Genomic DNA, 27,235 nt, shown 5'->3' with positions numbered 1-27,235 from the left:
TGCAATATATTGGGATATGATATCAATGATGATATATTTTTTCACAATTTGTAGAAGTGGTTTTTTTTAAATACAGATTTTCTTTATTTCGCTTGTTTGTTTGATGATTATTCCTAGGACAATGGCAGCCGCCGGATGTTAAAATATTTCTATTAACAATAAGGTAATTGAATTCCCTGTACTATAATAATATTACTGAATATAGGGGATCATCTTATAATTAAAAGAAACATTTTTAACGTCAGGCGCCTGTGAGAACAACAACTTCTTTCAAGCATCTTCCCGAGGAGTGTGCAACAGTAAGTACATGCGCATTGTTTTGGTGATAGATAGAGATGTTAAAAGCCAAAAAAAAAACCCCCCAAAAAACGTATCATAGGTCCTCGTTTAATTAAATGTTTTTGGTCAAATGAGATACTATAGTACGCCATTTGTCAAAGCCAGGAATGCAGCATTATGGATTAACATTGAGATAGATAACAGATAACAATTCCTCTAAACACTGTCAGTGTCAAGAATACCATTAGTTATGCAATACATTTAAGGCCAGTAAACATGGCATGATTTGTAATATAATACAACATAAACATACTTTAATATGTGTCACAAGATGGAAAATAGGCACCATATTTTTTCAAGTACTAAGTGCATATTTCATTTTAGGTTCATTCTTTGTTCACTAGGCACTTTTACATGTACCTGTCGCATGTCTTTAAAAAGAGCTACCTACCTATCCACCATGAAAAATGTGGGTCAGGGTACATTAAACATATAAATAATTAGTAATGGCCTTATATAACAATAGTTTCATCCTCCATTAACAAAGACCCTTTATTATTAAGAACAGTGTTCAAAGAAGTATTTATTTAGAACAAATAACATACATGTAATAATATAGATGAGTCATGACAATATGAATGTTCAAGAAAATTTAGGGAACCTAATGTCTGATCAGATCCTTGTATTGTATTGCAAGAGCATATTAATATTAGAAAAATAAAAAATCAGCTTAATGAACAAGTGGATTTATTGAAACTTATGATTTACTTATTCCATATGTACTTTTGTAAGAAATTATTCTTTATTATACCTATAATAGTATGATTTTTTATTTAATTACAATTTTACTTATTTATTAACTGATCTGAATTAAATACATTCTTTTTGAATTGTATGTACAGGAAAAACAACTATACAGATGTGTAGTAAAACACTGGTGTGTTCAACATTTTATAATTATGTTCTGCTTGCATGATAAAACATACAAAATTCTTGTTTTGTCAACCATGAAAACAATGAAAATTTAAATATAATCAAAGAGAATAGTACATGTAATAAAGAAAAACTATACTTCTTAAAATATGTCAATTAAACAGTTCAATTAGAATCAGTATATCTTTAACTAGCTAAATCGATCTGCTCTCCTCCTTCGTAGGTCATCAAGATCTGGGTACATCCTTCCTCTATCCCTGAGGCTTTCCTCCTGGGCCCTCCTCGTTTGTTCCTCTTCCGATAAGCCGCCTGTATAATTGTTGTAATCATCATTTCTATTACTGGAGTAACGATCATTCCTGTAGCGAGTATTATATCTGAAACCATAGTAATCGTTATCACTGGCTGTTGAATAACCTCCACCGTAAAAGCGCCTGTGCTCAGATGATTGAAGAAAACTATCCATGAATACTTTCAGTGGTCCTTTTGTATAAAGTAGTCCAACAAGAATTCCAGCCAAGTGACCAACGAATGATACATTTGGGGTAATCATTTGAATGAACACAAGCTCAGCCCAGAAGATGTATTTACTCGGCACTGGTATAAAACCCATAAGGTACTGTGTTCCCGAAGGACTGTAATGCGTTACCAAAACTTTCAGAGCAAATATTACACCAGAAAATCCTACTGCACATGTCAGTCTGTATGATCCGTCATCCATAATTTCTGACAAAGCAATATTAATTGCTACATACACTAAACCGGTCAAAACTGTGAAAATGGTCAGTAAAAATCCGAAGTAAACACTACCAAACCGTCTTTCCAGCTGTCTTCCTTTCCAAAGAAATGATGCCATGTTGTAGTATAAATGGAAGTCGTCTGCATGATACAAGGAACCTAAAATAATTCTGTTCCATCTTTTTCTGTCCCATACGTGAAACGCGCTAATACAAACGTATTTTGGTGACGGAAACCATTGCTCGAGAATACCCAATTCTAGAAAAATAGCTACTTGAAGAACTGTCGAAATTAAAGTAACAGGGGGGATATTTTCTATTCCAATGTTCATTATTTGCATCACAAGTAAGAAAACACCAAGATTTTGATTTCTCCTTGCCATGTCTGTTGTCCAAAACTACGCAACACCTTATCGCGATTTCGTTATTTCTAAGTTTGCGAGATTTTATGAACACGACATCCTTTTAAATAATTTATTTGTACATTGAACCCGACTTTATTATATATATATTTTTTTAATGTGTTCCGTAAAATATTTTCATATGACTAACCAGGGACGTATACGTGTACATTGATGTTAGTACATACGTCCCTGTTCATACATCGAAGTGTTTCATCAATGCTTCAAGGCAAACAAATGAAATAAAACGCAAGATCTATAGTCAATTCTCTTTTTATATACTGTAACCATGGTAACTTATATCTGAAACTGAAAATATGATTATGGTTTTTGAAAATTAATTTTTCCATAGTCTGATCCATGATATTTAAGCAATTTTTTTGTCCGATTTTGAATAAAAATACACGTACCTGTTAAAGAAGTGCAATTGAAATCGATGAAAGGGAAAATTTCCAAGATATCTCCATTGAAACTTATCATTTTTCACTTAGGCTGTTTAAAATTAATTTTACGTTTAACATAACATGAAAATTTAAAACCTACGAGGGAGGGAGGAAAAAAATAAACAAACAAAAATTTCAAACAAGTGTGTATTTATTGAAAGTCACCCAATCAGTTATCAATACATCAACACTGTCATAAAATACATAATATGGTAGAATTCAGTCCATGTTAATTTTTGCATTTTCAAAGCATATACTTTTGTGTAATTTATGTTTATATCCTTTCTGTGGGTACATCATGTATACTGGACGAGAAGTGGAGTGACTTGCAAGCACATCAAGTGGTACATCCAATGGATTTACATCAACATAGCAACCGAAGGGAAAACTTTTTTTTCAGGGAATATGTTGCGCAACACATGTGATTCACAGATTATCTACAATCATAAAATGACATTATTTCATCATACATTTTCATAATGACACATTTTAAAATTTAACATATCAGAGTTGTGTTGTTCACTGTACCTTCTTCTAAGAACTCAAGACAGGGTTCTTGAAATAACTGCCACCCTACAAGTGTATTCTACTTCTCTTCGTTCTTCCACTTTAGCTGGGACACCTGTTAGTTTCTTCCTATTATATATTGTGAATGAATGAATTATTATTCCTGAACATCATAAGATGTTATTAAAAATGTAGATGCATTTTAAATGAAAGGGATTTGCAGTCATTATACTGTCAAAACTCTTGTCTAAATCAGTAAATTATGCTGACTTAATGCATAGCTTCACTTCAAGGTATTACATCCATAATTATTATATTGTAAACCAAATATTGGTAGTTCGTAAACAGAAATCTTAGTATGATTTTATATGGTCATTCACCTTTGAAATTGAACAAAAGTTAAAAAGGAACAAATATATCACATCTTGAAGCTAACATTGAAGGCTATGGAATTAGGTATAATTCTTTAAGTCTTTTTATATCTTTTTAGCACAGTGGTGGTAGGAAATTGCTTAAGCTTTCCCCTTCTTAAAAATGCAAAAATAACTTAACCGTATACATTTTGAGTTTTTGTTAAATAAGATGGGTAGTCATTTCAGTTGTTGATGGACCACTTAAATAAATATATACATTCAACAAACCTCGTTTTTGCCTTTTTGGGTGGAATTAAAGTTGGTTCGGCATGGTTCAGGCTCTGTGACTTGCCAACCGACATTAAACAATCTCGAAATAAGATTTTTCCTGCCAACTTCGGTCATGTGTTTGTCTGATCCATTATTGTTTTTTTTTTACTTTGATAGTGGCATAGACTCTCATTTTCTTCGTATTGTGAAAACTGAATACCTCAATGCTGTCTTTGAGCATGTTTTTTTCTCGTACAGAATGTATAACTCAGTCGCTAAATGAAAACCCAAACCGGAACGACATTTTCAAATCCGGATTTGTTTGTTTTTTCAAAACGACAATTTCGCCGAAACCTTCGCGCGCGGGTTATGTTAAACGTAGAATTAATTTTGAACAGCCTTATACAAGTTCACAGGAAAGAAAACAGATTTCTTACAGAGATTTATAATTGGGGATGTTTACACCTTTTCTCCATTGGACATTTTCGCAATTTTTCAACGTTATCATCAGGGTCTGCTTCAATACAAAATCCCCGTAGATTCAACATTACATTTTCTATCCATGCATTGAATTTCGAACATGATCAGCTAGAGGGGGCGTTTCAATAGAAAAATCTTGGAAATTTTTATACTTTTGAATAAACATTGTTTTAACCCTGAGGTATTTATAAATATCGAGTAATTAAGCAAAATGTGAATCAAGGATATCTTGGGACAGAGTATAGCAAGACCTTATAATAATCAAAACATCGTTGGTGACCTAAAAATCTACGGTTTCGTGGGTGAAATATCTTCGAGTACATGGTTTAACAATATTCTATCGATCATTGATTGATTTTCCCATATACACAGGAACATACAACAGAGAAAAAATTTATATCACAAAATAACATTGTTATTAACATTCTATACTGAGGTATGCATAATGAAGAATTAAACTGGACACCATGCAATTTCATAAATATATCCTCTATACTCTTAAGATTTTTTAAAACATCTTTCCTTCTAGAAATTGAACCCTTTTTGAAACATCTTAATTTCAAAAAATCTTGAACTTTATTTTCAGCTTGCTTTTATAATGATCAACTTGTATAAGGTAACAATTTTTTCAAACTAAAACCAGTCAGAATCAACACTTTGCTTTATATCCTGAGATATTTCCCTCTTTTTCTTGGTGATGATAGCAGACTCTCCACTTTTTCGTATCCTCCTAGATTCCTGGACTGCAGCCTTCTTCTTCATTTGTCGCTTCACTTTTTCCTTAATAAGTCTGGGATCCATACTAGATGTTGTACTGGTCACACTAAGGCTTGTACTGTCCAAATGCTTCCTCCTGTGTAAGTTTGTGTGTGCAAGACTCTCCTCGTTTCTGAATGGCCTTAGAGTTCTATTTTGGTTATGGAGATCCTCCAAATCTTCCTCACTACCATCACTGCCCTCATCCTTTTCACTCACAGTATTACTTGCTTCAACAGCCCTGTCTAGTCCAGTGGCTAAATCTCTCTGTTTTTCATTCTCTGTTGATGTTTCATTTAATGGAGGACTCAGTCTGTCCTCCACTGGAGGAGGAGATGGAGTCACCTCTACAGACTCTTCCTCCTTTCCTTCCTCAACACTATCATTATCCTCATCCTCCTCATCCTCAGTCTCTTCATTGGGTTCCTCTTCAGGTTCATCAGTTTTGGGATTTCCAGGACCACCTCTGATGTTAAATTCTTCAGCAGCCTAAAATTATTAAAAGCAGTTTTGATACATGTATAAAAATACATCAAAGGTCAATTAGAACAAAATATCTTCCCACTATGGATTTATATGATCCATGAATTTTAAATACATGTGTAACTAATAAATGCTACAATGTTTGTATTCTTGACTTAATATTAATCAAGAAAAACACAACAATAAATATTAATTGAAGAGGAAAAATCATAAAACGAAAGAGAAATATAAATGAAAGTTTTTAATAACATAATTACTTCATCGAAAGTGTCAGCCATTTCTTTTGTAAACCCACTAGCTGAAACTTCCACATCCAAGTCATCGTCCCTTCTACAACATTCAAGAAAGAAGGAGAAAAAATTATGTATCATTTATACTTGTATTTCTCATATCATCACTTATTTGAGAACATGATGATCTCAAAAAAAGAAAAGAAAAAGATACTGCATCTGCATCACTTTAGTGGAGATGTACATAAAGTAGCACAATCCTAAATCTCTCTCTTCAAATGACAATAAAAAAATCACAAAAATATATGTCATTCAGAGGTAACCTTGTACAAGCATTTATTCATCATTGTTATTACTAATACCGTAATTCATATGCCAGTAATTCATACTTGAACTAGTGGGAAAACCTATAATAACAGCCAAGTTCAGTAAGATTACACTTACAGTGTATATGGAGAAAACCCATATACATGTATTACAAACTTAACAAAGTCTTCATATATTAGGTATTGTAAATTTAAGCTTGATGAATGTCTAGTGAAAATGTAGAAAGCTGACACCATAATTCATGAAATTCTTTAAAACTGTAAATTTGATACTATTAAAGGAACTTTTTTTCAAAATAAAGATGATGATCTTTAAATATTTTTGGTAAAAAATAAACTTCTACTGGTAAGTATTAAATTGTGTATTAAGTACATGTAAATGAACATTTCTAGCAATTTATGTAACATTTATCAACTATAAAAATTTTTACCTTAGGTCAGAAAACTTTGGATAAAGTTCACTTTCATAGTTGAATCTTCTGGCAAAAAAGTCCCTTATACATGTAACATCTCTGTCGAAATACCTGTCCAAAAGAACAAAAACAAACATTACATTTGATTAAAATAACATTTTCATCAACACATTTTTATTTGAAAAGAGCTTTATTGTCATATTTCATCCATAAATCAAATGCATGTAAAATGTCACCTAAAACAATGCCTTCAACACAATATATGTACTAAATTACTCCAAAGTGTATTTACCATTCAGCGTTATAGTGAGATGTGGAGACCATCTGAGGAAAGTCGATCATGGTTACGTTCCCCTCGTCATCGATCATCAGATTGAACTCGTTGAAGTCGCCGTGGATCACTCCACAGTTTCCAAGCCTCACTATCAACTCCATACAGTCGTGGTAGACCTGCGATGGATCAGCCACACTCTTCACATTGCACCTGAAAAAGATTTCGATTGTCTGCCTTATAGCTTTAAGGCTTCGCATACAAACAATAATTAAATTTGCCTTTTTTATATTATATATGAATATTCACAACATCGTTCATCTTCATAACTTACATAGGGTAACCACTGAGGAGTTCCATAACAACTGCATGTCTGTTAAAGTCCACTGGTTTAGGAACAGGGAACTTTCTATCATAGAGTGCCTATGAGGAGAAATGTTGAGGTTAGATGTCTGAGACTAGCTGTTACAGAGGGAAAAATACAAATACCAGCATACAACATTAATTATTTGTGTATTTTGACACATGTACTGATTACAGAAAAACATACATATCATGGTATTTTATACAATTCATTGTGTTGAAAAATGTTATATTTTAATGTTATTGTAATGTTTATAAAAGTGATTAATCTCATACTCGTATATACAAATATTTACATTTTCCAGTGTCTTTGCCTGTGATAACACTACGTATCGATTTTGTACTATATAACCCATAACTTCAAATGACGCCAAAGTGAGGCGCCAGTGGGGTTTGCTTATTTATATTTAAAAATTTAATCGTACGATATGGCTTAAAATTATATATTAAATATAAGTAATAAGGAATCATTCTTTGAATATTATGAGGTGATAATTTCGGTCGGGGTGTGATAAAATCTATCATAAAGCCCTTTTGGCTTTACTGGATTTGATCACACCCCAACCGAAATTATCACCTCATAATACTCAAAGAATGATTCCTTATTCCTTAATTAAACTCTATTCATAAATCCTGTAAATCTTCAATATACCTTCATATAAGCATACTCCTTCATTGCAGCCAGACGGGACAGATACAACCAGGACACATTGTTCCTGTGTTTATGGTAGTCTCTCTTGTTTTTAAGCTGTCTAAACGATGTTCTCCCTAATCTAATCAATGAAAGGAAAACATAATTGTTTATTTAGGTGAATCATCCTTCTGCAGATTCAAATGAAATATTGAAGTTGTACTACAGTACGGTTTTTCCAAAAACAAATTTTCAGTTTTTGACCAAAAATTATTGTTCCCTCAGCTTGACAACTTAAACAAGTTTCACAAACAAATATAACAAGCATTCTGAGAGCATTGCATAAGCAATACACGTCCCCTACCGGTTTGTAGTGCAGAATATCATTTCTTACCGTCTCAACAGACCAACCCGATAACGAACCCGATTGTAATAATACATAAAACCCTGTCGATTAAATTTATGAAACAATGCTTAACACTATTTTACAGAACTTATTTGTTTTTTAGAAACAATAAAAGGAATGGTCCAAGAAATGCACGATATTATTACCGACAACATACTTTCCTCGTTTATTTGATACACACTGAGCCCGATAATGAACCCGAACATTAAAAAATTGGAATATAAAAAATTAATTTTCTCGAAAATATGTCAACCAGATGCTACGAAAGTGTAAACTTGATCTGTAGTTTGACATTTTGAAGCTGTTCAGCAAATTTCATATTGTTCCTCAAACGCATAAAGAAAAAAGTGTGGAAAACTGAAGTGGGACAGACAGACGGACGGACAGACAGACAGACAGACAGACGGATGGACGGACCGACAGATGGACTGATGGACTGACGGACGCAGAGGAAAGCTATAGTCCCCTCCGGTGAAAACCGGTAGGAAAACTGTACTTTATATAAGAGAGTAATATAAATCACTGGGAAAATGATATTACCTGTGAAGTTTCAATGCATATTGATGATCCTCTGCATCTGCTATTATGTAAATATCTGTAAATGATAATAAGGTGGATATATATTATCTAATCTATAATCATGTTTTCACATATCATTCAATAATAGAATATTGAAAATATATACCAGTACCTACCGGTATCGCAAAATTGATTTTTTAAAAGTTTTTAAAAATTTGATTTTATTAAAGTTGAATATAATGGAGCCATTTCTTCACAAAAATAAATCATTACGTAACATGATAGGAAGTCTGTGGCATTACCTGACTCTTTACCCACTCCTATCTGGTTTCCTAGTGAGTAGATCACATCTCGACTGGCTAGAGCTTTCAGTGCGAGGTAGTCATAACCAGACACAGTGAGCCTATATCCCTCGACTACAAAACAACACAACCAACTTCTTTAATTTAAACAAAATGAGTTTGATCAAACTTAAATATCAACTCAAATAATTATCAACTTGATTATCAAAATTTATTCATTCCAACAACAAAACATTCACAGCTAGGATCTATGATGAATTTCAAATGTTATCTCTATTTTTACATTTACAAAATTAGGATCCGGATATTTAAAAATTTTGAACAGAGGAAAATCCACAATATAGGGCTTGTAGGGACTTAAATTGGCACAGGACCTGATGTTGTATTCTTTTCTCATTATATGCACAATTAAGGTACACATCACCGCAAACTTGACTTTTTCGGGACTGTCACATCAACCTGACTTCATGCATAGTAATACAACTTAACAATAATTTAAAAATTATTTTGTTGATCTTTTCTGTCTTGCTTTAGGTCGTAAAACATCTTAGTTTGCTGTTGTAAAAATTCAACCAAATTAGGGCTTTACTTTTGCAATTAATTAGATCAAATTGCTCCTATTCTGTATCTACTGCTTTGAGAAATGCAATAAATGACCAGAGTTAGGGGAAAGTTTCGTTTTTTTGTTTGTTTTTTTTTTTTTTACAGTAAATAAGATTTCCATACCTCGTGTGTTTGTAGTAATATTTCATTACGTATTTATATGCATTTTTAAACCCATTATTATACATAAACAATTAGTTAAAAAGTTATAATTTAAATTTGCAATAAATAGGGTTGGATACCGGTACACGGTACCAATACCATACCGAATACTTGCTTTAAAAATACCGGTAAAATACCGTTTCATTTTCTACCGGTACTATTAACGGTATTTCTGTATCTTTGAAACCTTTTTATACATTTATAAAATGATTTGAAAAAACGATTTCAGACTCGCTAAGATCGAATTTTCCGCGTAATAAAAGGACAGGCTATTTAACGAACTATGTGCTTTATCATTCTTAGTACGATACTTGATTCGACTGCCAATACTATGATTAATCAATACATAATTATTTTTAAAAACTAAAATACATTTACAATAATAATGTTTAAATTTTACTCTGACAATAAATGTAAATAAAAAAGACAAAATAGCGCAAAAGTGTTTTATTTATTTCCGTTCTATTTTTTGATGTTTCGTCAATTAGTGTGATCAAACAATGGCTGGCAACCGGGTAAAGCGCTCGGCTGTCTAAAGTAAATCAGATGGTGGTATTTGCTACCATTGTCCGTTACTTTGCCTGGGAAAAGGGGGAAACACAAGTAAATTTACTAAACATTTGAGAACCAGATTCAATGTTTATTTGTTTGGTCATCTTTTATTAAAAGATTGAAGCATAAACATAGTTTGAAAACTCATATGTTATTGAAAATATATGATACTATCTTTATGAATCATAACACTGAAAAATCTAAAACACATTTATTGAAGAAAAAAATCATCATTCTCATTTATTAAGGTCTAGTATCGTATCGTTAAAAATACCGTATCGTTTCAAGAATACCGGTATGGTATCGTACCGTTTCATCCTTAACGGTATCCAACCCTAGCAATAAATGTGAACCACTTACAATGTATATAATTTTTGCTGATAATTTGAGGATAAAGATCATAAATTAATTAAATTTACTGCAGAGTTTCACGAGAAAATTCAAACTGATAATATGGTCCTAGAATAATACAAGATAAAAGTGGTTGTGCATTATAACTTGGGGTACTTAAAAATTTTCATTATGAGTAAAAATATTCCGATATACGATAACATATGATGCCTACAGTATGTGACTGTGTACAGTTGGAAGACATGATGTTACACATACAGGAAATATCCTGGAGGGATAAAGAGCAACACCCCAACAGTAACTAAATATATATATCTAAATATTGAAGTTTCTTACATCTTTTTCCACTGCGCTCATAGGCCACAAGTCTGTGTTTGTTGAGCTCTCTCAGAACTTTGTGACACCCTCCTCCATGAAGATGTGCTATAGACGCCACAAGAGGAGAAGGAACCAACTCATGGTTTTTCATTCCCATTTCAACCTACAATATAAAATACATGAACATGAATAACATTTTCAGGTGGAATGATTTTTTAAGGAGTCATATTTTGATATTTCAAAGTAATGATTACTCAACTGTACAAGTACAATTGAAATGAATTACACTATATGATGGATCATGGAGATGCATGCGTAAAAAAGAATCTTGATTGAGTTGTCTTGGTCACTCTTGACATGCTTAATACCTGTAGTTTCATTACAAGATGAAATACCTTCATCTCTCTTGGTTGTGCCAATTTAATCAATTAGGACAAGTAAAACCATTTTGATAAGTAAAAGGGCAAAAAAATTTAAGGGGGGATGTAATGGTCAGATTGGGGGCTGATTTACAATTACAATTTAAGACACATTTATAAGATATCTCAGAAGATATAGCACCTGACTACAGAGATTCAAAAAGCAAAATCGGTGTCTGGTCCATCATTGTTTCTCTCATTCCATTCCATTTGGTTCTCACAGTGACCAACTGACTGGTGAACTCCTCCCAGGGAAAAGAACCTGGGAACTGTTAATCATTCAGGGGCAACGATCATTTAAGGAGTAAAAATGTGACTGTCAGACTAATCTGATTGCTGGTGCCAGACCTCTAATTGATACAGCGCCTAACTAGACATCCAGGGGCCCATGAAACTTGAACCCCAGTTCTGTTCATCAGTATTTCTCCCATCAATCATGTTACAAAAACTTGCATGTACAGTACCGATCAGACCCAACCTATCAGAAAGTAAACCCAGACTAAACCCTGGGTTTGCTTTCGGGATTTACCCTGGGTTTACATAAGCAGAACCAGAGTAAACCCAGGGTTTACTCTGGACTGATAGGTTGGGTCTGATCAGTACTATACATATGGGTGTACCTACCCATGCAGTATTCTCTAAAATAAAAGTGGTCAGGCTTAGTCTTTACCAATCCATAAATGAAAGCTTTGCCACTCAATTTTTCCGGTAAATCATGTGTACATAGAATATTGGTTACGTATCTATTCTACTGTACATCACAGTTACTTGACCCCCCCCCCCCCCCAACAGCATCCCTTAAGCTGTTAAGGTAAGGTCTGATTTCTTGTTTCAGTCATTGTGACCTGGGGAAACAATAATATTTAAAATGTAATATTACCGAAGTTAGAACTCTGAAGTCTTCCTTCGATAAGTAACGGAGCACAGTGACATTTAGTTTTCCCATGATGTTGACAACTTCACAAGAAATCCACAACGTGCTTCCACGTCTGTCTAAATACCGAAACAATCATTTGAACATCATCTGTCCTATTTTCATTGAAAACATTTTTTTTAAATTATAAATATGTTACTTTCTGATTTCTATAAAAATCATGGAGAATTGGTTTTATGAATTATCTTCTTTTATGGAAGCTATTTTTTGGAAATTGGTTTTCTTTTTATTTTGGATCGTTTCTGGTCTTAAGTTCTCGGAAAGCCTCGGTACACATCCGCCTATCCCGAAATAAAAACAAAAAATATTTGAAAGTTTTCTGAGCTGTGCCAGTCTTTGGTTTTATAGATATTTTACTATGGGTGGATGCTGCTCAGCACAGGTAACGATTGTTTAGTTATACTGACGGAATTTAATAAAAATGAATGTAGACCTATTTTACCATGTTCCCTGTTATTGTTTATATTAAAATTAGTTTCAGTTTCACCTGCAATACCTGTAAACTGTAGTTTCTGCTGTTTATGAATATTAAACCACAGGCATCCGAATTTCTATTAATAAGCCGTTGAAAATATGGTAAGGGTAATATGTATACCCTATCTATATATAAATACTCCATTATAAGTCCAGATCTTTTAACATTTTAGCTCACCTGGCTCACTAAAGTTAATGGGAGGGGGTGGGGGTGGGAGAGAGATGACGCACAATTTAACACATATTGTGTGGATAATTTCAGCCACTGATGTGTAAGAGGTTGGAGAAATAATTACAGACCAGTTGATCAGATACAAAACTCTGGCTCTATGCGGGATCCAGAAAATTTTTCCAGGGGGAGTCCGACAGTTATTCGAATTTGCCAGGGGGGTTTGTGGCATATTTTTGGTAATTTTACAATATAATTAAAAGAAATTAAATTTGGCTGGGGGGGGGGGGGTCCAGACCCCCCTAACCTCCCCTCTAGATCCACACATGGGCTTCAATATAGTCTGGTGATCTACTAACAGTCCAAGCTATCTGACACTTGTATCAAATTGGTTTGTTAAATCCCACATTTAAATCATCTTTGACCTCAAGGATCAAAATCTCAGGTTCTTTCCCCTAGCAGGATCATCAAGTTAACCCGTCAGTTCCAGAGGTTGGCAAGGCACCAAACCTAACTGGATTAGAGTAATAATGACTGACCAGACCGATTTGAATCTGACTCCCTAAAATATTTTGTAAGGTGCTCAACCACGTAAGCTATCAAAACTGTCTGACCATCACATGAATAAAGAGATAAATATCATTTGATTTTTTTTATTCAACTTTCAGATACGGTGCTGGTGTGGGCCGGCCTCCTGTGGCCTGTGCTGTCGGTTCCTGCCGCAGATCAACGAATCGACCGCCACTCGTTTCATGTATACACTAATGCTGATCATCGGCTTTGTCATGGCCTCACTGATGCTTTCTCCTCAATTGGAACAAGCTTTTATTGATAATGTGAGTATAGAATACTGATAATTGATTTTGCTTGTCATGAAGCATGAACGTCTTAATAAATTAATTGCAATTTTTTTATGTCTTATTGAATAAGTTTATGTTTGATACTTTTTTCATTTCTTTTGATCTTTTTTTTTTAATCATCTTTTATATATTTGTTTTAGGTACCTGGTTTTAATGAAACTTGTGTTGGATTGATGGCAGGTGAAAACTGTAGTAAACTAACAGGATACAAAGCAGTGTATCGCTTGTGCCTAGGAATTGTGGCCTACCATTTAGTTTTATGTCTCCTCACAGCATGTGTCAAATCTAGCTCTTATTGTCGAGGCGGAATACACAATGGGTAAGGCTTTTGAAACTTTGCAATTACTGTATAAGCAATATAAGGTTAATTTGAGATATTTGGTTTCACATTCACTAAAATTGTCAACCAAGCATGATATTTATCATGATATTAAATTCTCAATTGTGCACAAAAACTATGAATAAATGGCCAAACAAAAATAATGTTTAGTTTTTCAGACCAAAATTTTCAATGTGGCAGGCAGATGAGTTTTCTTTATTGCAAGATTTGAAAAGATAAGGATTTTATTAAGGAATGACCCATTATTTTGGTATTTTAACTCTGAATTATTTTTTAAAAAAGAATTTTTCATAATTTTTATACGACAGTAAAACCAATTGATCAATGTGGCCTGTGATCTGATACTGCAGTGTCTGAGAAGCGAAACATGTTTATTCCCTGGCCATAGCACTTATGTTATTATTTGTTGTTAATTACTCTTCTCTTTTGTGAAAACAAAAACTGTGGAATCATCATTGTTCATGTGGGACCAATGTTCTTGGCATTTGTACGTAACCTTTAATTGCCCACAAATTTACATCCCCGTGAACATACATATACACAACAATTTGTTTTAAAATATTTATCAAAATTGTTACAGTATAAGCACGAACATTGACACCCATGAATAAAATGATTCCACAGTATTCTTTTGATCTATGGATGCAATCAGATGCACAAATATTACTTTTCTTTATGTTTTTGGTGTACCAGTAATTTTTTGTTTTTCAGGTATTGGTTTTGGAAAATTTTATTTTTCATTGGTTGTATTGCGGGATCTTTTTTCATGCCGAACATGTTCAGGCTTTGTAAGTAAAATGTGCATGTATTAATGACTTCAAGAACTTACTAAGTTTAATTTCATGTTTTACAGAAATCAAAATTCACTTCCCTAGTACAAGTATATGTCCAAAGCGATAACTCTTTAATAATGACAGAGATAAATGATTTTATTCTTAAAGCTGAACACCGCTTCTAAATAGTCACTGTCTACCATATTTCTCTTTGCTGCTCTCTCTACTTCCCCTATATAAGCTGCATACCTCATATCCGTTCAAAATATTTTGCTGTAGAGAAGTCGCCTGTGTGGACGTACATCTGACATCGCGGTGTTGCTCAGATGTGATGAAACTATCAAATTTATACATTTTTACCAAGCCATGAGAAAAGTACATGTACATGTACTTTCAAATATACAAGTTAATGTACCGGTATTATTTACAAACAGAAAATTCACATAAACCAATGAATAAATGCAAAAAATCTGGGTGTAACGAAATGGAAGGGTTTATAAACCTGTGTGACGCTGCCAATTAATGAGTCATGTTTAGCTTTTTAAGGTCAGACAACAGGTTCCTCGAGCATCTTTTTTGTATCTCCTCGTAATAGAGTTCCAATAAAAATTATTTTTTTTGTTATAATTTTTAAAATGATTAAAATTTACTTGTATATGGTTATATGCCTAGATGGCCATGTGGTTAGAGCCGTGGCCGCTCTCTGCCAGGAGCGTAGGTTATAGAGGTTGTGAGTTCAAAGTCCGGCCCAATTTAGTTACCGGTAATTTCGCTGTGATGTATTATTTATTTATTTTTATATCAGCAATTCAAGTGTATTTTCAAGAAGATTATATAGGAAATTGCATTCTCTAGTATTTTGCAGAAATGCCTGGTAAGGTATCCTAATTTTTTGCAAGAAAGCTTGTCGGAGTAGTAGTAAACCATTAACAAATTCCTGGAAAATGTTATATAAAATTGAGGAACGTGTCGTCTGACCTTAAGATCAGAGGTAATGTCTTTCAAATTTTCCCCATAATGAATTAAAATGTTAGCATTTCAATTCTGATTTAGATTGTGTGTGGAAAACTTTGCTACAAAGGCAAAACTTTATACTGTGAAGAGGGTTTGAGAGGTTAGAACCACTAAGTAACTGTTTCTGCTTTGTAGATTGGATGTATGTAGGAATGATTGGAGGAGTAATATTCATCATTTTCCAGTTGATATTGTTAGTGGATTTTTGTCATTCCTGGAATGCTAAATGGTAAGTCTAGAATCCCTTTCTTATCTTTAACACAAATGGTTTTTATTTTCAATGCACAAACATGGTAGTCTTGAATGTTATTATCCTCAAAAAGTATCATTTCATTTACTGGTAAAACTTTTCATTGAAAGGTTTGAAAGTGTAAAAAGTGAATTGATATACAAGTACATGTACATAATTCCCCCCCCCCCCCCCCCCCCCGATTCAGAAAGTTTAATCTTAATTAAATAATGGTATTGTAAATATGTTATATAGATTAATTTTGTAATGTACATGTTTGATATGTATCAACAGGGTTGGAACTAAAGCAGGGAGAAAAAATTGTTGTGGTTATTTAGGTAAGTACAGCAATTCATACTCAGATTTTGAAATGAGATAACATAACCATAAATGCACATACATTGTACATGCATACTAGTAAAGGCTTACAGTTTAGCAACCAATGAAAATAGGTTCTTTATTAACTACAGTTACCATTCTTTCAGTCCTAGATATAATTTTTGTATGTGAATATGTATACATGTACTAGTATTTTTGTTGTAGGTACGCTGATCTTTGCCGCTATTTTCTATATGGTCAGCGTTGCCGCAGTTTTCATGTTGTTCTGGAACTACACAAGTTGGGAGGGCTGCCTCCACAACAAGATTTTCATCGGCGTTAATACATTTCTGTGTATTGTTCTGTCAGGAGTCACCATTGTGCCAGCTGTTACAAAATGTAAGCCGCTCTGTTTGTTAAATTGATCAATAAAAAGTCCAATATGATGATCTATGTTTCCCACATGCTATAAATACTTGAGATTTCTTGAACTATAATTGTGTATGTCTACTCAGTACTCTACCAATATATCCATGTTTTTTCTATGTTGCAAATTTTGCATAAAAGTCAGTCCGAAATCTTTTTATTTGCATTAAGTTTAAGTTAATTCACAGAGTATACAACCGCAGAAGTTTTTTTTTTTTTGTTTACTTACAATAACAGGCAATTTCTGCATGCTTTATCATTTTCTTATAGAAATTTTTGATCATCATATAGGACTTTATTCAGTTAAATATAGAATACACCCTTTATTGTGATACTTGTACATGTATCAGATCGAGACCTCACCTTGACAATCTTATGCTCTAATTTTTAGTTAACCCAAACACAGGAATTCTCCAGGCGTCTGTGATTACGTTTTACGTGATGTATCTCACTTGGTCAGCCTTGTCCAGTGAACCACCAGAAGACAGTAAGATTATCCACCATAGATAATACACATAATGAATCTACCGAAACAATTAAACCATTTTTATTTAGTTGATTCTGTCACAAATTCTCATTTTCACCATACCTTTACTAGTGCATGTGTTTAAACATGTAGATTTTAATTTTTTTTTTAAAGTTACCAGTAGTTGATCCTGTCACAAATTCTCATTTTCACCATACCTTTACTAGTGCATGTGTATAAGCATTTAGATTTTAATTTTTATAAAAAAAAGTTTTCAGATTTTATTGTGATCAATGCAGTTTTATATTCACTCTGTTCTTAAAATGTTCTTTCTATAGTCATAAAGTTGGAAAACACCATAAAGATTGCTTATTCAAAGCTAGTGGATGTGAAAAAAGAAGAGGACATGTTCATGTCTATGGATGGAATAGAGGATATGAGAAATATCCACAGCATGTCCATGTCTAACTCCACACAGTGTCGTCCTAGTCCCACATTTGACCACATGGAAATGATATCCGCCTATGCTGGCTTGGTCATTATGTTCGTTATGGTCATCTACTCAAGGTATGTTTATTGCCTAGAATATTAAGATTCACAGAAACGAGAGAGAAAGAGAGAGAGAGAGATTAACACAATTTTATTTCACTTTTAATTTCATTTTAAGAATAAACCCATATCTGAGTGAGGATAATAGTCAGACCCTTGTTGGTGTTGTTGTATCACATATGTACATATATGCATGTACCTATCTGAATTGATATATACATACTGTAGAATCATTAGATTTCGTGGTGGCTCAATTTTCGTGGAATTCGTGGGTACCTCTCATCAACGATTTAAAATCCTCCACGAATTAATAAATTAGGGTAATAAAGTCATATTTCCTCTGTAGGTTTGAGAGAATACACAAAATTACGTCCCCACGAAGCTGTAAAATTTAAGCAATCCACGAAAATCGGAAAATTGGCCCTCACGTAAATTAATGATTCCACAGTATGTATCAAAATATTGAACATACCGAGAAAATGTAACCTGTTACTATGATTATGTCTGACCCAATTTCTCTAATGTAAAGTTTTGTGGGTTTTTTTTTTTAACTTTATAGCTTGGAAACCTCCATTGCCTCCCATCGTTTGGGAGTTCAGAGGACCTTTGCAGCAGTACAGGAGAGATACGAATGTTGCTGCTGCTGTAAAGTGACAGGAAGTAAGAATTTGATGTTATTTTAGACAGCTAGTTCTCATATAGACTAGTAATCCTTGCACTTTGACAATTTCTAAGTGTTGGTCAGAATAATCAATTTTTAGTTTTTCAGGCATCACAGCACTATTAAATGTTGCTTAATTGAGCTTACCACAACATATTGGGCCTTTCAGGCAGCTTAGAGCTCGGAAAAACACATCAAATGTATTACATAGGCGTCCATGACAACCCCCCTTTCTGTAAAACATGATATAAATACAACATATTTTACAGTTCGTTGAGATGCGAGCTAGACTACATTAAAGTTAATGATGTACCCTAAAATATACCACAGAAACGAAATATAAGGTTGTCCAGTCAATATTTATTTTAATGGGAAGCGACTCCATTTTGTATAAAATTCTAACATCCGGTAATCTTGATACATTTGAGGTGTTTTTTCGAGCTCTTCCGGAAAGGTCTGAGATGTTGCGATTGATATTAAGCAGAATATTGAAAAGGGGAATAACTAAATTTATCAATATGAAAAATGAATTATATCCCTTTTCAATTCTTGCAAAAAAAAATAACATCTCTGCTTGTTGCATTATACAAATGTACCAGGTTTTTTTTAAATTTGTTGCCTAAGAAACTAAACATTTATCTTCATTTCTTCTGTTAAAAAAATATATAAAATGTTCTAAATCACATTTATTGTACTTCTTAAATGTCTCTGCTCAAAAAGCAAGTAAAAGTCATTCTTGGAATCAATCGTCTTTTTTCTATTTGTTTAATGGCTTACTTTGCAGGAGGTAACCATTCAGAGAAAGGGGGTCAACGGGTCAATTATAATGAAGCAGATGCCACAATTTACAATTATGCCTTTTTCCACTTTCTGTTCTGTTTGGCAAGTTTATATGTTATGATGCAGCTCACAAACTGGTATAGGTAAGTTTGATATTTTAACCATGACATGTTATTTGGAAAAGAAATTTAAGTCTCAAAGATTGTTTTACATACATGTACATGTATGGTACATGATTTAATATAAGGGAAATGTTTTGTCTTTTGTTATTTTATTTCACTATATCAAATTAATTTTTTTTGTATGCATTTCATGTCTATTTCATAAAGCTACAATATTGCAGAGTCAGTGTCATTAAAATATTGAAATGAGGCATATATTTTTTAAACATGTATACTATAGGATGTCAGCAAATTCAATTTCCCGTGTTAATTCTGTTGATTTGGGAACATAAAAATCCATTAATTTGTCAAATATTTACAAATGAACATATTGTGCATATATTGTAGGCCAGAAGAATCCGATCTGAACAGATTTGGACTGAATTGGGCCGCAGTATGGGTCAAGATGGGCTCCAGCTGGGCATGTGTGTTCATTTATCTGCTGACGTTATTTAGACCGCAATGCTGTCCAGGAAGAAACCTTACGTTTAGGAGAACTGGTGAAGTTATGGTTCCCGGGGAGGGTGATGCAATGGGGAGAGAAAGCAGAGTGTGATTCAGATATAGTGACAAAAATGGATAAATATATATAAAGCACTGTTTATCAACTGATGAACTGTGTGGTTTCAATATGATGGTACATGTACAAGTGTATCTACTTACATACATGTACCGGTAATTGTATTTTTCCCTATTATTCCCTTGGAGCCTCTTAATTGCCATTTTTAGCCAACCCAATAGTGTACCTGCATAATTGTTAGCTTGATTTTTTCATACTGTTATCCTTTCCAATGTATAAAAAATATTCAAGATTTTTTGATACATTCATTGTTAAATTTGTAAAAGAATGCAATATTTCAACATACGTTTCATTTATTTTGTACTATGTAAAATAACTCTAACACGTAAACAAATTCAATGTATTGTACATACTTTTATAGAGGAGAGCATAATACATGTACAGTTTATGTTTTAATTGTGTAACAAAAAAGAAGAATGTAGAAATGGCGCTGTAATGTTTAAGGAAGGATGCTAGTCAGACAAAGTCTTAACCAAATGCTAACAATGTATCAATGATTTATACATGCAATATATATATATAATAATGACTGTGTTTTTCTGTTGTGGTAAAAACTTTGATGACTTTTGGCTCTTTTTTCTTGACATCCACATTTTTTTTACTTTTTAATGATCTGTTTATTGAATTCCACTTCCATGGACGAATAAGACATGTCATCTTTTCTGTTTTCGATAATTTTATTTGTTTCTTGTCATTAACATGTTGATGTGATATTTTATTTAGTGTATTGAATGTTAAGGTTGCCTAATTTGCATTGAAATACACAGTACACATTTAATTTTGGCCCCATGTTACTTTCAAATATTCACACTTGTTAAAGATTTTCCGCTTCCCTCCATTTTAAGTTGGTCCTTACATAGTTTTTCAGTTTTGAAGGTTTTTTTTTTTTTTACCAGGTCTTGTTTTATATTCACACAATGCCAGTAAGGGTAAATGAGGAGGTGAATTAAATGTGGGCAAAAATTTCTCTGTAAAACAGTAGGTTGTGATTTACATGTACCTGTATATTAACACTGTTTATTTTTGATAACTATTAATCATTTATACAGTCATGTATCTCATTTAAATATTAGATTTCCACATGTTAACCCCCTTGGTATACCCCTAAACGAAGAAGTATATGGAACAGATATTCTGCATCTATATGAATGTTGTATCATTTTTACTGTATATACAATAATCAAGTATTTTTGTTGATACATTTACGCATTGGTTTACAGTCATAGTGCATAAGCACGACGTCCTTAAATTTGTTCATATTTAGAATTACTTTGAAAATTCTAAAATGTCCCAATAGAGGTTTTTTGTTTGCTTATTGTCTTTTTTATTTTCTCTGGATAATTTTAGAGGAGTTTGATGGGGCAATAGCTGTTTTAATATGTATTAAATTTTAATGTTTACTTTTAAATGGATGTCACTATGTTTGTTTAATGACAGTTGCTCTGACATCTACATAAATTATTACGCTGATCAGATAAATGTTCATGTTTGGCTGTTAGTCAATGGCCAAAGTGCTCTACAAAATCATCTATGTAAAGTATTGTTTGCCTCTTATGGAGTCCAATTTGACAGACTTTACTGTAGTTTCATCAATATTCTTTGAATACCAATTTTCGTGGATTTTGTTTTTAAGATCAACCATGAATTTAAATGTTCATTAACGTGCATTTTCTATTAAGAATTTGTATTGATAGGGTCATTGGCCACGAATTAAAGTATCCTTGAAACTGTGATTTTCACTTTATCCATGAAATTTGATACCCTTGAATATTAATGAAACTACAGTATTATATTGTTAGATCATGGTTATTGTAAAATTACTGTAATTTCAAAACTTCTTCTGTTTTTAGGTTTGCCTATCATATGCTTCTCCGCTTACTCCCCAAGAATTGAATAGATTAATATGTTGAGGCTGAACTGTTGAAAAAAAAATGTTTCAAATATTCTATTGAAGTTAAAAATGTACTTGTTCTATGAAATATAGATTATTCGTCCAATCTTAACTGACACCCGTAACATTATTACAAAATCTTTTACATGATTTCCTTACCATTGATTCCTTATTTTAACAAGATTTCTTTTATTTATTTTTTTTTAATCAAGTCGTCGATTATCATCCTTTATAGTTTACATCTGTCAGAAAAGTAATAGATTTAAAAATCTGCAAGGGTTGCTTCTTGTGAGTTTACGCGGATATTTGCTTCTCATGTTTAATAGGAATCGATACAGTATTAGTCCCCAGATACAACGGACAGGAGAAACTCTAATTTTGTTGTTCATAAATTAAATTAACAGGGAAAGAGGCTTATCCAAATGCTGGTGTTTAAAGTAACTTGATTTATGTATGACTTTTGTAATCATTTTATAAAATGAATTATACATGCAACCCATATAGTTTATACGGTATTTAACTAGAAGCCATGGTATTTTGTAATTGATTCACGATAGATTGATTATATGACCAGTATTAGTTTTCCATTGTATTGAAATCTATACTGTGATGCGCAGATTTTGCCTTCCTCCAGTACATACTGGGTAATATATTTCAATGTGTTTTAAGCTAAATGTTTCTCACGTAGATTTAAACTGTTTACCAATTTGACAGTGATTCACACGTTGGTTGTATACTACGACACTAACTCACGGGTATCGCTCCACCTTCACAAAAAGGTACTAGTGAGGTTTTCTGATCACATTTTAATCATTATCTCTTAATTTTTTATTGTAACCAATTGGCTATTTTCATTCAAACTTAGCTTTCAGTCTGGTTACTTGTAAAATGGCTTTTGGGGTTTTTTACTGTGTTTTGAGAAATGTTTTTACATAATTTGAGAAAATGATGTAATAAAGTTTGTACATTATGAATAATGCTTTTAGACATGATTAAGGTCTGTATTTTGTTTTGTTTATACTTTGTAAAAGCAAGCAATGTGACCCATGCGTTTTGATTTTGAAATTTTTATTACATGTACTGTGTTGTGGTATTCATGTACATATATGCAGGGATCCAAAAAAATTTCATGAGGTGGGGGTGGAGGATCATATAGATAATTGTGTTTTTTTCGGGGGGGGGGGGGGTATAAACCGTAGATTTTAGTCCATACATGACACAAATCTTGTATAGAATCTACATTTTATTTGAATATATGAATGAGTTGTTAGACAGTGGTCAGACAATATTTTATATTTTAATCTTGCATACAAATTAAATTCATCTCTTGTAGTACAGAAATACCAGTATTCTCGTACATGTTGTACATATGTTCTTTTATGATTTCTCTTACACAAATATGGTCATGAATATTTTTTTTTGTTATTGTTGTATACCCAAGTTGTATAACATTTACAAGTATAGTTATCTGAATATGTTCTTATTATACATGTATTTCTTTAGAGTAAAAAAAAACTCTAAAAATTCTTGCCTTGTTATTTTGCAATCTCTGTTTTCATTGGATGATGACGATATACGTACCGACCATGTATGTATGCGCCTCCTCCAGGATAGACGAGCCGGGATGAGCTGATACAAAGTATTTTAGGAAGAAACTTTACGTGTGAATTGCATCTTTCCTGTACACAGTTTTAATGCTGTAGCCTGGTGTAAGCTGACTGGCTTGTGTCACTATATGCATCCTTCTTACCTGTTACTCATCAGGTATACGGAAGATAATGTACTTCATACATTAGCATATGAAGTACAAGTCACAAGCTCTTATTTGAAGTTAAGCCAAGTTAAGGGGGCAAAGAGTATTCTTTTTTCAATTATATGGTAATGATTCTCTATTCCTGTAGATTGTCAAATTTCACTTAGTCTAAAGATAAACAAGTACAGAGTTTATAGATAGTCAAATAATTATATACAGATTGATCATATAGAAACAGGTAGTCAAATCTTCCACAACCATCATATTATTGGAGTTGAATTGCCAGGGACTTTCCTGTAGAGCTGTAGAGGAGATGTAGTTGCTACCAAATACGGCCGGTTGTCAAATAGTGTACAAGCAATAGGCTAATATTTCTTGCTTTCGATTGCATGCGCGGATCTAGTGGGAGAATTTGGGAGCCGCTTCCCCTGGAAAATTTTGAATTTCTTACGTAGTAAGTTTGCCAAAAATATGCCTCGGACCCCGCCCCCGCCCGTCGGCGAACAGTAATATGTACCTCGAACCCCCCCCCCCCCCCCCCCCCCCCCCCCGATCTGCGCATGTATATATCACGTTCTTTGAAAAGGGTAGCACATTGCATGGAAGTTTTTTTCACTTGTCAGTTCCGAACTTTTAATTTAGTGTTGCCCACTCCTATGATATACACTGCATGTTTTCGAATCGAATAGATGAAACCGATCATGCTTAAAGGCCGAAAGAACTTAGACAAGCTCACTTTTGATTTCACTCTCACTTTTTCAAAGGGATTTGCATCTATCGTGGAAAAGTGCGACCGAGACCAGTGATGCTGTGATAGTAAGTTTTATGGCCAAAAGCCTGTACTCAAATGGCCGCATGGCTATTTCGAAATGTCTGGTTATTAGCGTTATGAAATAGCTTCTCTCTGTATCTTGAGAATTCTAATCATATTATACTTTAAAAGCTCTAAATAAAGATTTTCAATATATGCCAGACGAGGCATTTTGGAACTATGGTCTGGTCCCACCATCGCCAAATTTTCAATTCACTCAACTCATTCCTCAACTCAGATCTTTTAAAGAAAAGTGCATGAACTCATACTTGAGACTGAGTATTGACTCGAGGAAAGTTGGTGACGGCCGGGCCAGATTTGTTATTCAGTATTCACATACGGTATTTTCTCTAAAATCACTGAGCTATTCTTTTTTTGCATAAGTTCTCTATAATATTAAAATTGATGGTATGGATTCAAATTGTTCAGATCCTTGCGCCAGTGGTTAGAATTGGATAAGGCAACTAAAGAGCTTCAATTTCCAAGGTTATACAAAATTGTTCCAAACAAGGAAGTGGCAAATTAAGAGAGTGGCAACAATGACTTTTTATCCGATTTTCAAGGCAAAAAAAAAATTAAATAATTAAAATTAGAAATGTAAAATCATTTTTCAACAATTCGCTGTAGAGCGGTTCTACAAGTCTAATTTTAATTAGATCGTTGTTTAATGGACCCCATGTAGTTTAATTTTTAAATTGAAAAGTATATATAGAAGAAAGTATCAAATCTTATTGAAACCGTTATCCACGGGGGGGGGGGGGGGGGGGGGGGGGGTATATAAGAATAAAGAAAATTTTATATCGTCGAAGATTAAGAAAACCACTATTAAAATTAACATGGAGACAATTGCAAGTTAGAACGAAGAATTAGAAAAAAAAACCCAGAAAATCACTTTTAAAAATTAACATGGAGACAATTGCAAGTTAGAACGAAGAATTAGAAAAAAACCACCCAGAAAATCACTTTTAAAAATTAACATTGAGACAATTGCAAGTTAGAACGAAGAATTTAAAAAAAACCGAAACGCAAATCAATCCACTATATAGCAGAGTGTGAGTTCGCGTGATCTAGCGCGCTAAAATTTCCTATATATTGATTTCCATATTTCTTACATGTTTTACTAATGCGATGTTCACTGCAAACTTACACATGAAATGCAGCGACATAGTTGACCGCCATGACACATCGCTTTCCTTCTCAAGTACTAATTCATCCGGTATTATCAAACCTGCCTCTTCAGAATTTAGATGACTATGGGATTATATCAAAACAGCTTTGCGGTGTGTACATCATGTACTCGTACATGACAATAACAGAGGAAAACAAGTTGTTTATAACAAGTATCAACTTTCCCTCTTGTAACTGGAGACAATTAATGTCAAAGTAAAAAAGGCACTTGTCATCACTCATACTACAACAATATTCAAACAGATCTCTTTAAAATGGGAACTTAATATTTTTCAGACGTAATATATATATATTTTTTAATAACCTGGGATTTCCTTTCTCATAAGTTATACTTAGATCTAAATTTTATCTTTCAATAGTTTTACAATAGTTTTACAGTTTATTGGTCTCTTAAACTAGGTTCAAAAAAAGGAATTTCGACTAAAATTTAGCATGCAGTTTCTCTGAGAGTAGGAGAATAAAATGTGAATTGCATCGCCCCTGTCCAGTTAAAACACTAGGGATAGGATGGAAATATATATATTTTGATTGGTTAAAAACCAGCCAAATCGCTTAAAGGTACAATGATCTAAATGCAATATCTCTTATAAAAACATCTCTTTACATGGGCTTCCATTAAGAAGTGTTTGACATTTATCAAATGAAAAATTAGACAATACAAATTGAAAAATGAAATACAAAGAAACAATACCTTTAAAATTATTAAATGCAGATGAAAAATAATACAAATGGACATATTTACAATACGAATAAGTAAATATTTCAACATCTGGCATTTATTGTGAAGTCTCGTTTTTCGAAAATGGCCGAATTCACCTTTATTAATCGAATCGGCTGTTGCTCTCTGCATAGGAGATAGTTAGTATAGATTATAAATTTCAGTCTTTAAAGTTATCACCAAAGATGCATGATATGAAAAAAAAAATAGCCTGAAATAACGAGATAAGTTTCTCCTCTTTGCGGGGGTACTCACCTCTTTATATTACCAGAAAAGATCTCGTATTATACGATATAATTATCTCGTAACGAGTAAAGATTTCGTTATTATGAGATATTATTACTAGCGCGATATCTCAACTCTTTTTTTTTTTTTAAACTGGATTGTCGCGGCCATTTTTAGGCTTTATTGACCTCCTTACGAAGAAGAGCTCTGTACAAAGATAAATGGAAAATGTTCAAATTTTTGAAAAGCTAAAATATTTGGAATTATCTGAACTAAATGTTAGTTTAATATGGTCAAAATTATCTTATTTTGCTGACCACACAGCTAGACTCCTTAATATTATCTAAAATTTTGAGGCTTATATATGTGTCATGGTGTGACATTCAATCTTTCGGACTATTTCTAAT

At 33.1% G+C, this 27,235-nt stretch overlaps 3 protein-coding genes and 1 long non-coding RNA gene across 4 annotated transcripts; 1 reads left to right on the top strand and 3 right to left on the bottom strand.

Annotated features, from left to right (window-relative positions):
- Window positions 1-941: 941 nt before the first annotated feature.
- Window positions 942-2,438, bottom strand: LOC128177605 (rhomboid-related protein 4-like). Its single transcript, XM_052844378.1, has one exon. The coding sequence runs from the start codon at window positions 2,330-2,332 to the stop codon at window positions 1,403-1,405; it is 930 nt and encodes a 309-aa protein (XP_052700338.1). The 5' UTR covers window positions 2,333-2,438; the 3' UTR covers window positions 942-1,402.
- A 605-nt stretch (window positions 2,439-3,043) lies between these two features.
- On the bottom strand, window positions 3,044-4,310 carry LOC128177606 (uncharacterized). The gene is made up of 3 exons (XR_008242854.1): window positions 3,942-4,310; window positions 3,322-3,429; window positions 3,044-3,230 (listed from the first exon to the last, which is right to left on the bottom strand). It is a non-coding gene; the product is annotated as an uncharacterized LOC128177606 (long non-coding RNA).
- A 473-nt stretch (window positions 4,311-4,783) lies between these two features.
- LOC128177604 (serine/threonine-protein kinase RIO2-like) lies at window positions 4,784-12,501 on the bottom strand. Its single transcript, XM_052844377.1, has 10 exons — window positions 12,389-12,501; window positions 11,108-11,252; window positions 9,104-9,217; window positions 8,823-8,877; window positions 7,898-8,018; window positions 7,217-7,305; window positions 6,904-7,095; window positions 6,630-6,722; window positions 5,900-5,972; window positions 4,784-5,648 (listed from the first exon to the last, which is right to left on the bottom strand). The coding sequence occupies exons 1-10, from the start codon at window positions 12,452-12,454 to the stop codon at window positions 5,037-5,039; spliced, it is 1,560 nt and encodes a 519-aa protein (XP_052700337.1). The 5' UTR covers window positions 12,455-12,501; the 3' UTR covers window positions 4,784-5,036.
- Window positions 12,502-12,697: 196 nt separating this feature from the next.
- On the top strand, window positions 12,698-23,650 carry LOC128177575 (serine incorporator 5-like). The gene is made up of 12 exons (XM_052844327.1): window positions 12,698-12,824; window positions 13,754-13,921; window positions 14,086-14,264; window positions 14,997-15,073; window positions 16,208-16,301; window positions 16,596-16,639; window positions 16,845-17,018; window positions 17,437-17,532; window positions 17,850-18,078; window positions 18,620-18,720; window positions 19,506-19,644; window positions 20,011-23,650. The coding sequence occupies exons 1-12, from the start codon at window positions 12,801-12,803 to the stop codon at window positions 20,216-20,218; spliced, it is 1,533 nt and encodes a 510-aa protein (XP_052700287.1). The 5' UTR covers window positions 12,698-12,800; the 3' UTR covers window positions 20,219-23,650.
- The last annotated feature ends 3,585 nt before the right edge of the window (window positions 23,651-27,235 follow it).

The sequence above is a fragment of the Crassostrea angulata genome, chromosome 3 (assembly GCF_025612915.1).
Source record: "Crassostrea angulata isolate pt1a10 chromosome 3, ASM2561291v2, whole genome shotgun sequence".
Classification (NCBI taxonomy): Eukaryota; Metazoa; Mollusca; class Bivalvia; order Ostreida; family Ostreidae; genus Magallana; species Magallana angulata.
Note: the sequence above shows the minus strand (reverse complement) of the source record. Positions and strands in the feature narration are given on the sequence as shown.

What these genes read in the sequence shown, in the direction of transcription:
- LOC128177605 (XM_052844378.1), bottom strand. Translation starts at nt 2,332, where the DNA reads ATGGCAAGGAGAAATCAAAATCTTGGTGTTTTCTTACTTGTGATGCAA.
- LOC128177604 (XM_052844377.1), bottom strand. Translation starts at nt 12,454, where the DNA reads ATGGGAAAACTAAATGTCACTGTGCTCCGTTACTTATCGAAGGAAGAC. An exon ending in ACTTCAGAGTTCTAACTTCG is followed by an intron (nt 11,253 to 12,388) that starts GTAATATTACAT and finishes TTTATATTGTAG; the next exon opens with GTTGAAATGGGAATGAAAAA. An exon ending in AGGAGTATGCTTATATGAAG is followed by an intron (nt 7,306 to 7,897) that starts GTATATTGAAGA and finishes TTCTCCTCATAG; the next exon opens with GCACTCTATGATAGAAAGTT.
- LOC128177575 (XM_052844327.1), top strand. Translation starts at nt 12,801, where the DNA reads ATGGGTGGATGCTGCTCAGCACAG. An exon ending in GTGGATGCTGCTCAGCACAG is followed by an intron (nt 12,825 to 13,753) that starts GTAACGATTGTT and finishes TTCAACTTTCAG; the next exon opens with ATACGGTGCTGGTGTGGGCC. An exon ending in TGTGCCAGCTGTTACAAAAT is followed by an intron (nt 17,019 to 17,436) that starts GTAAGCCGCTCT and finishes TCTAATTTTTAG; the next exon opens with TTAACCCAAACACAGGAATT.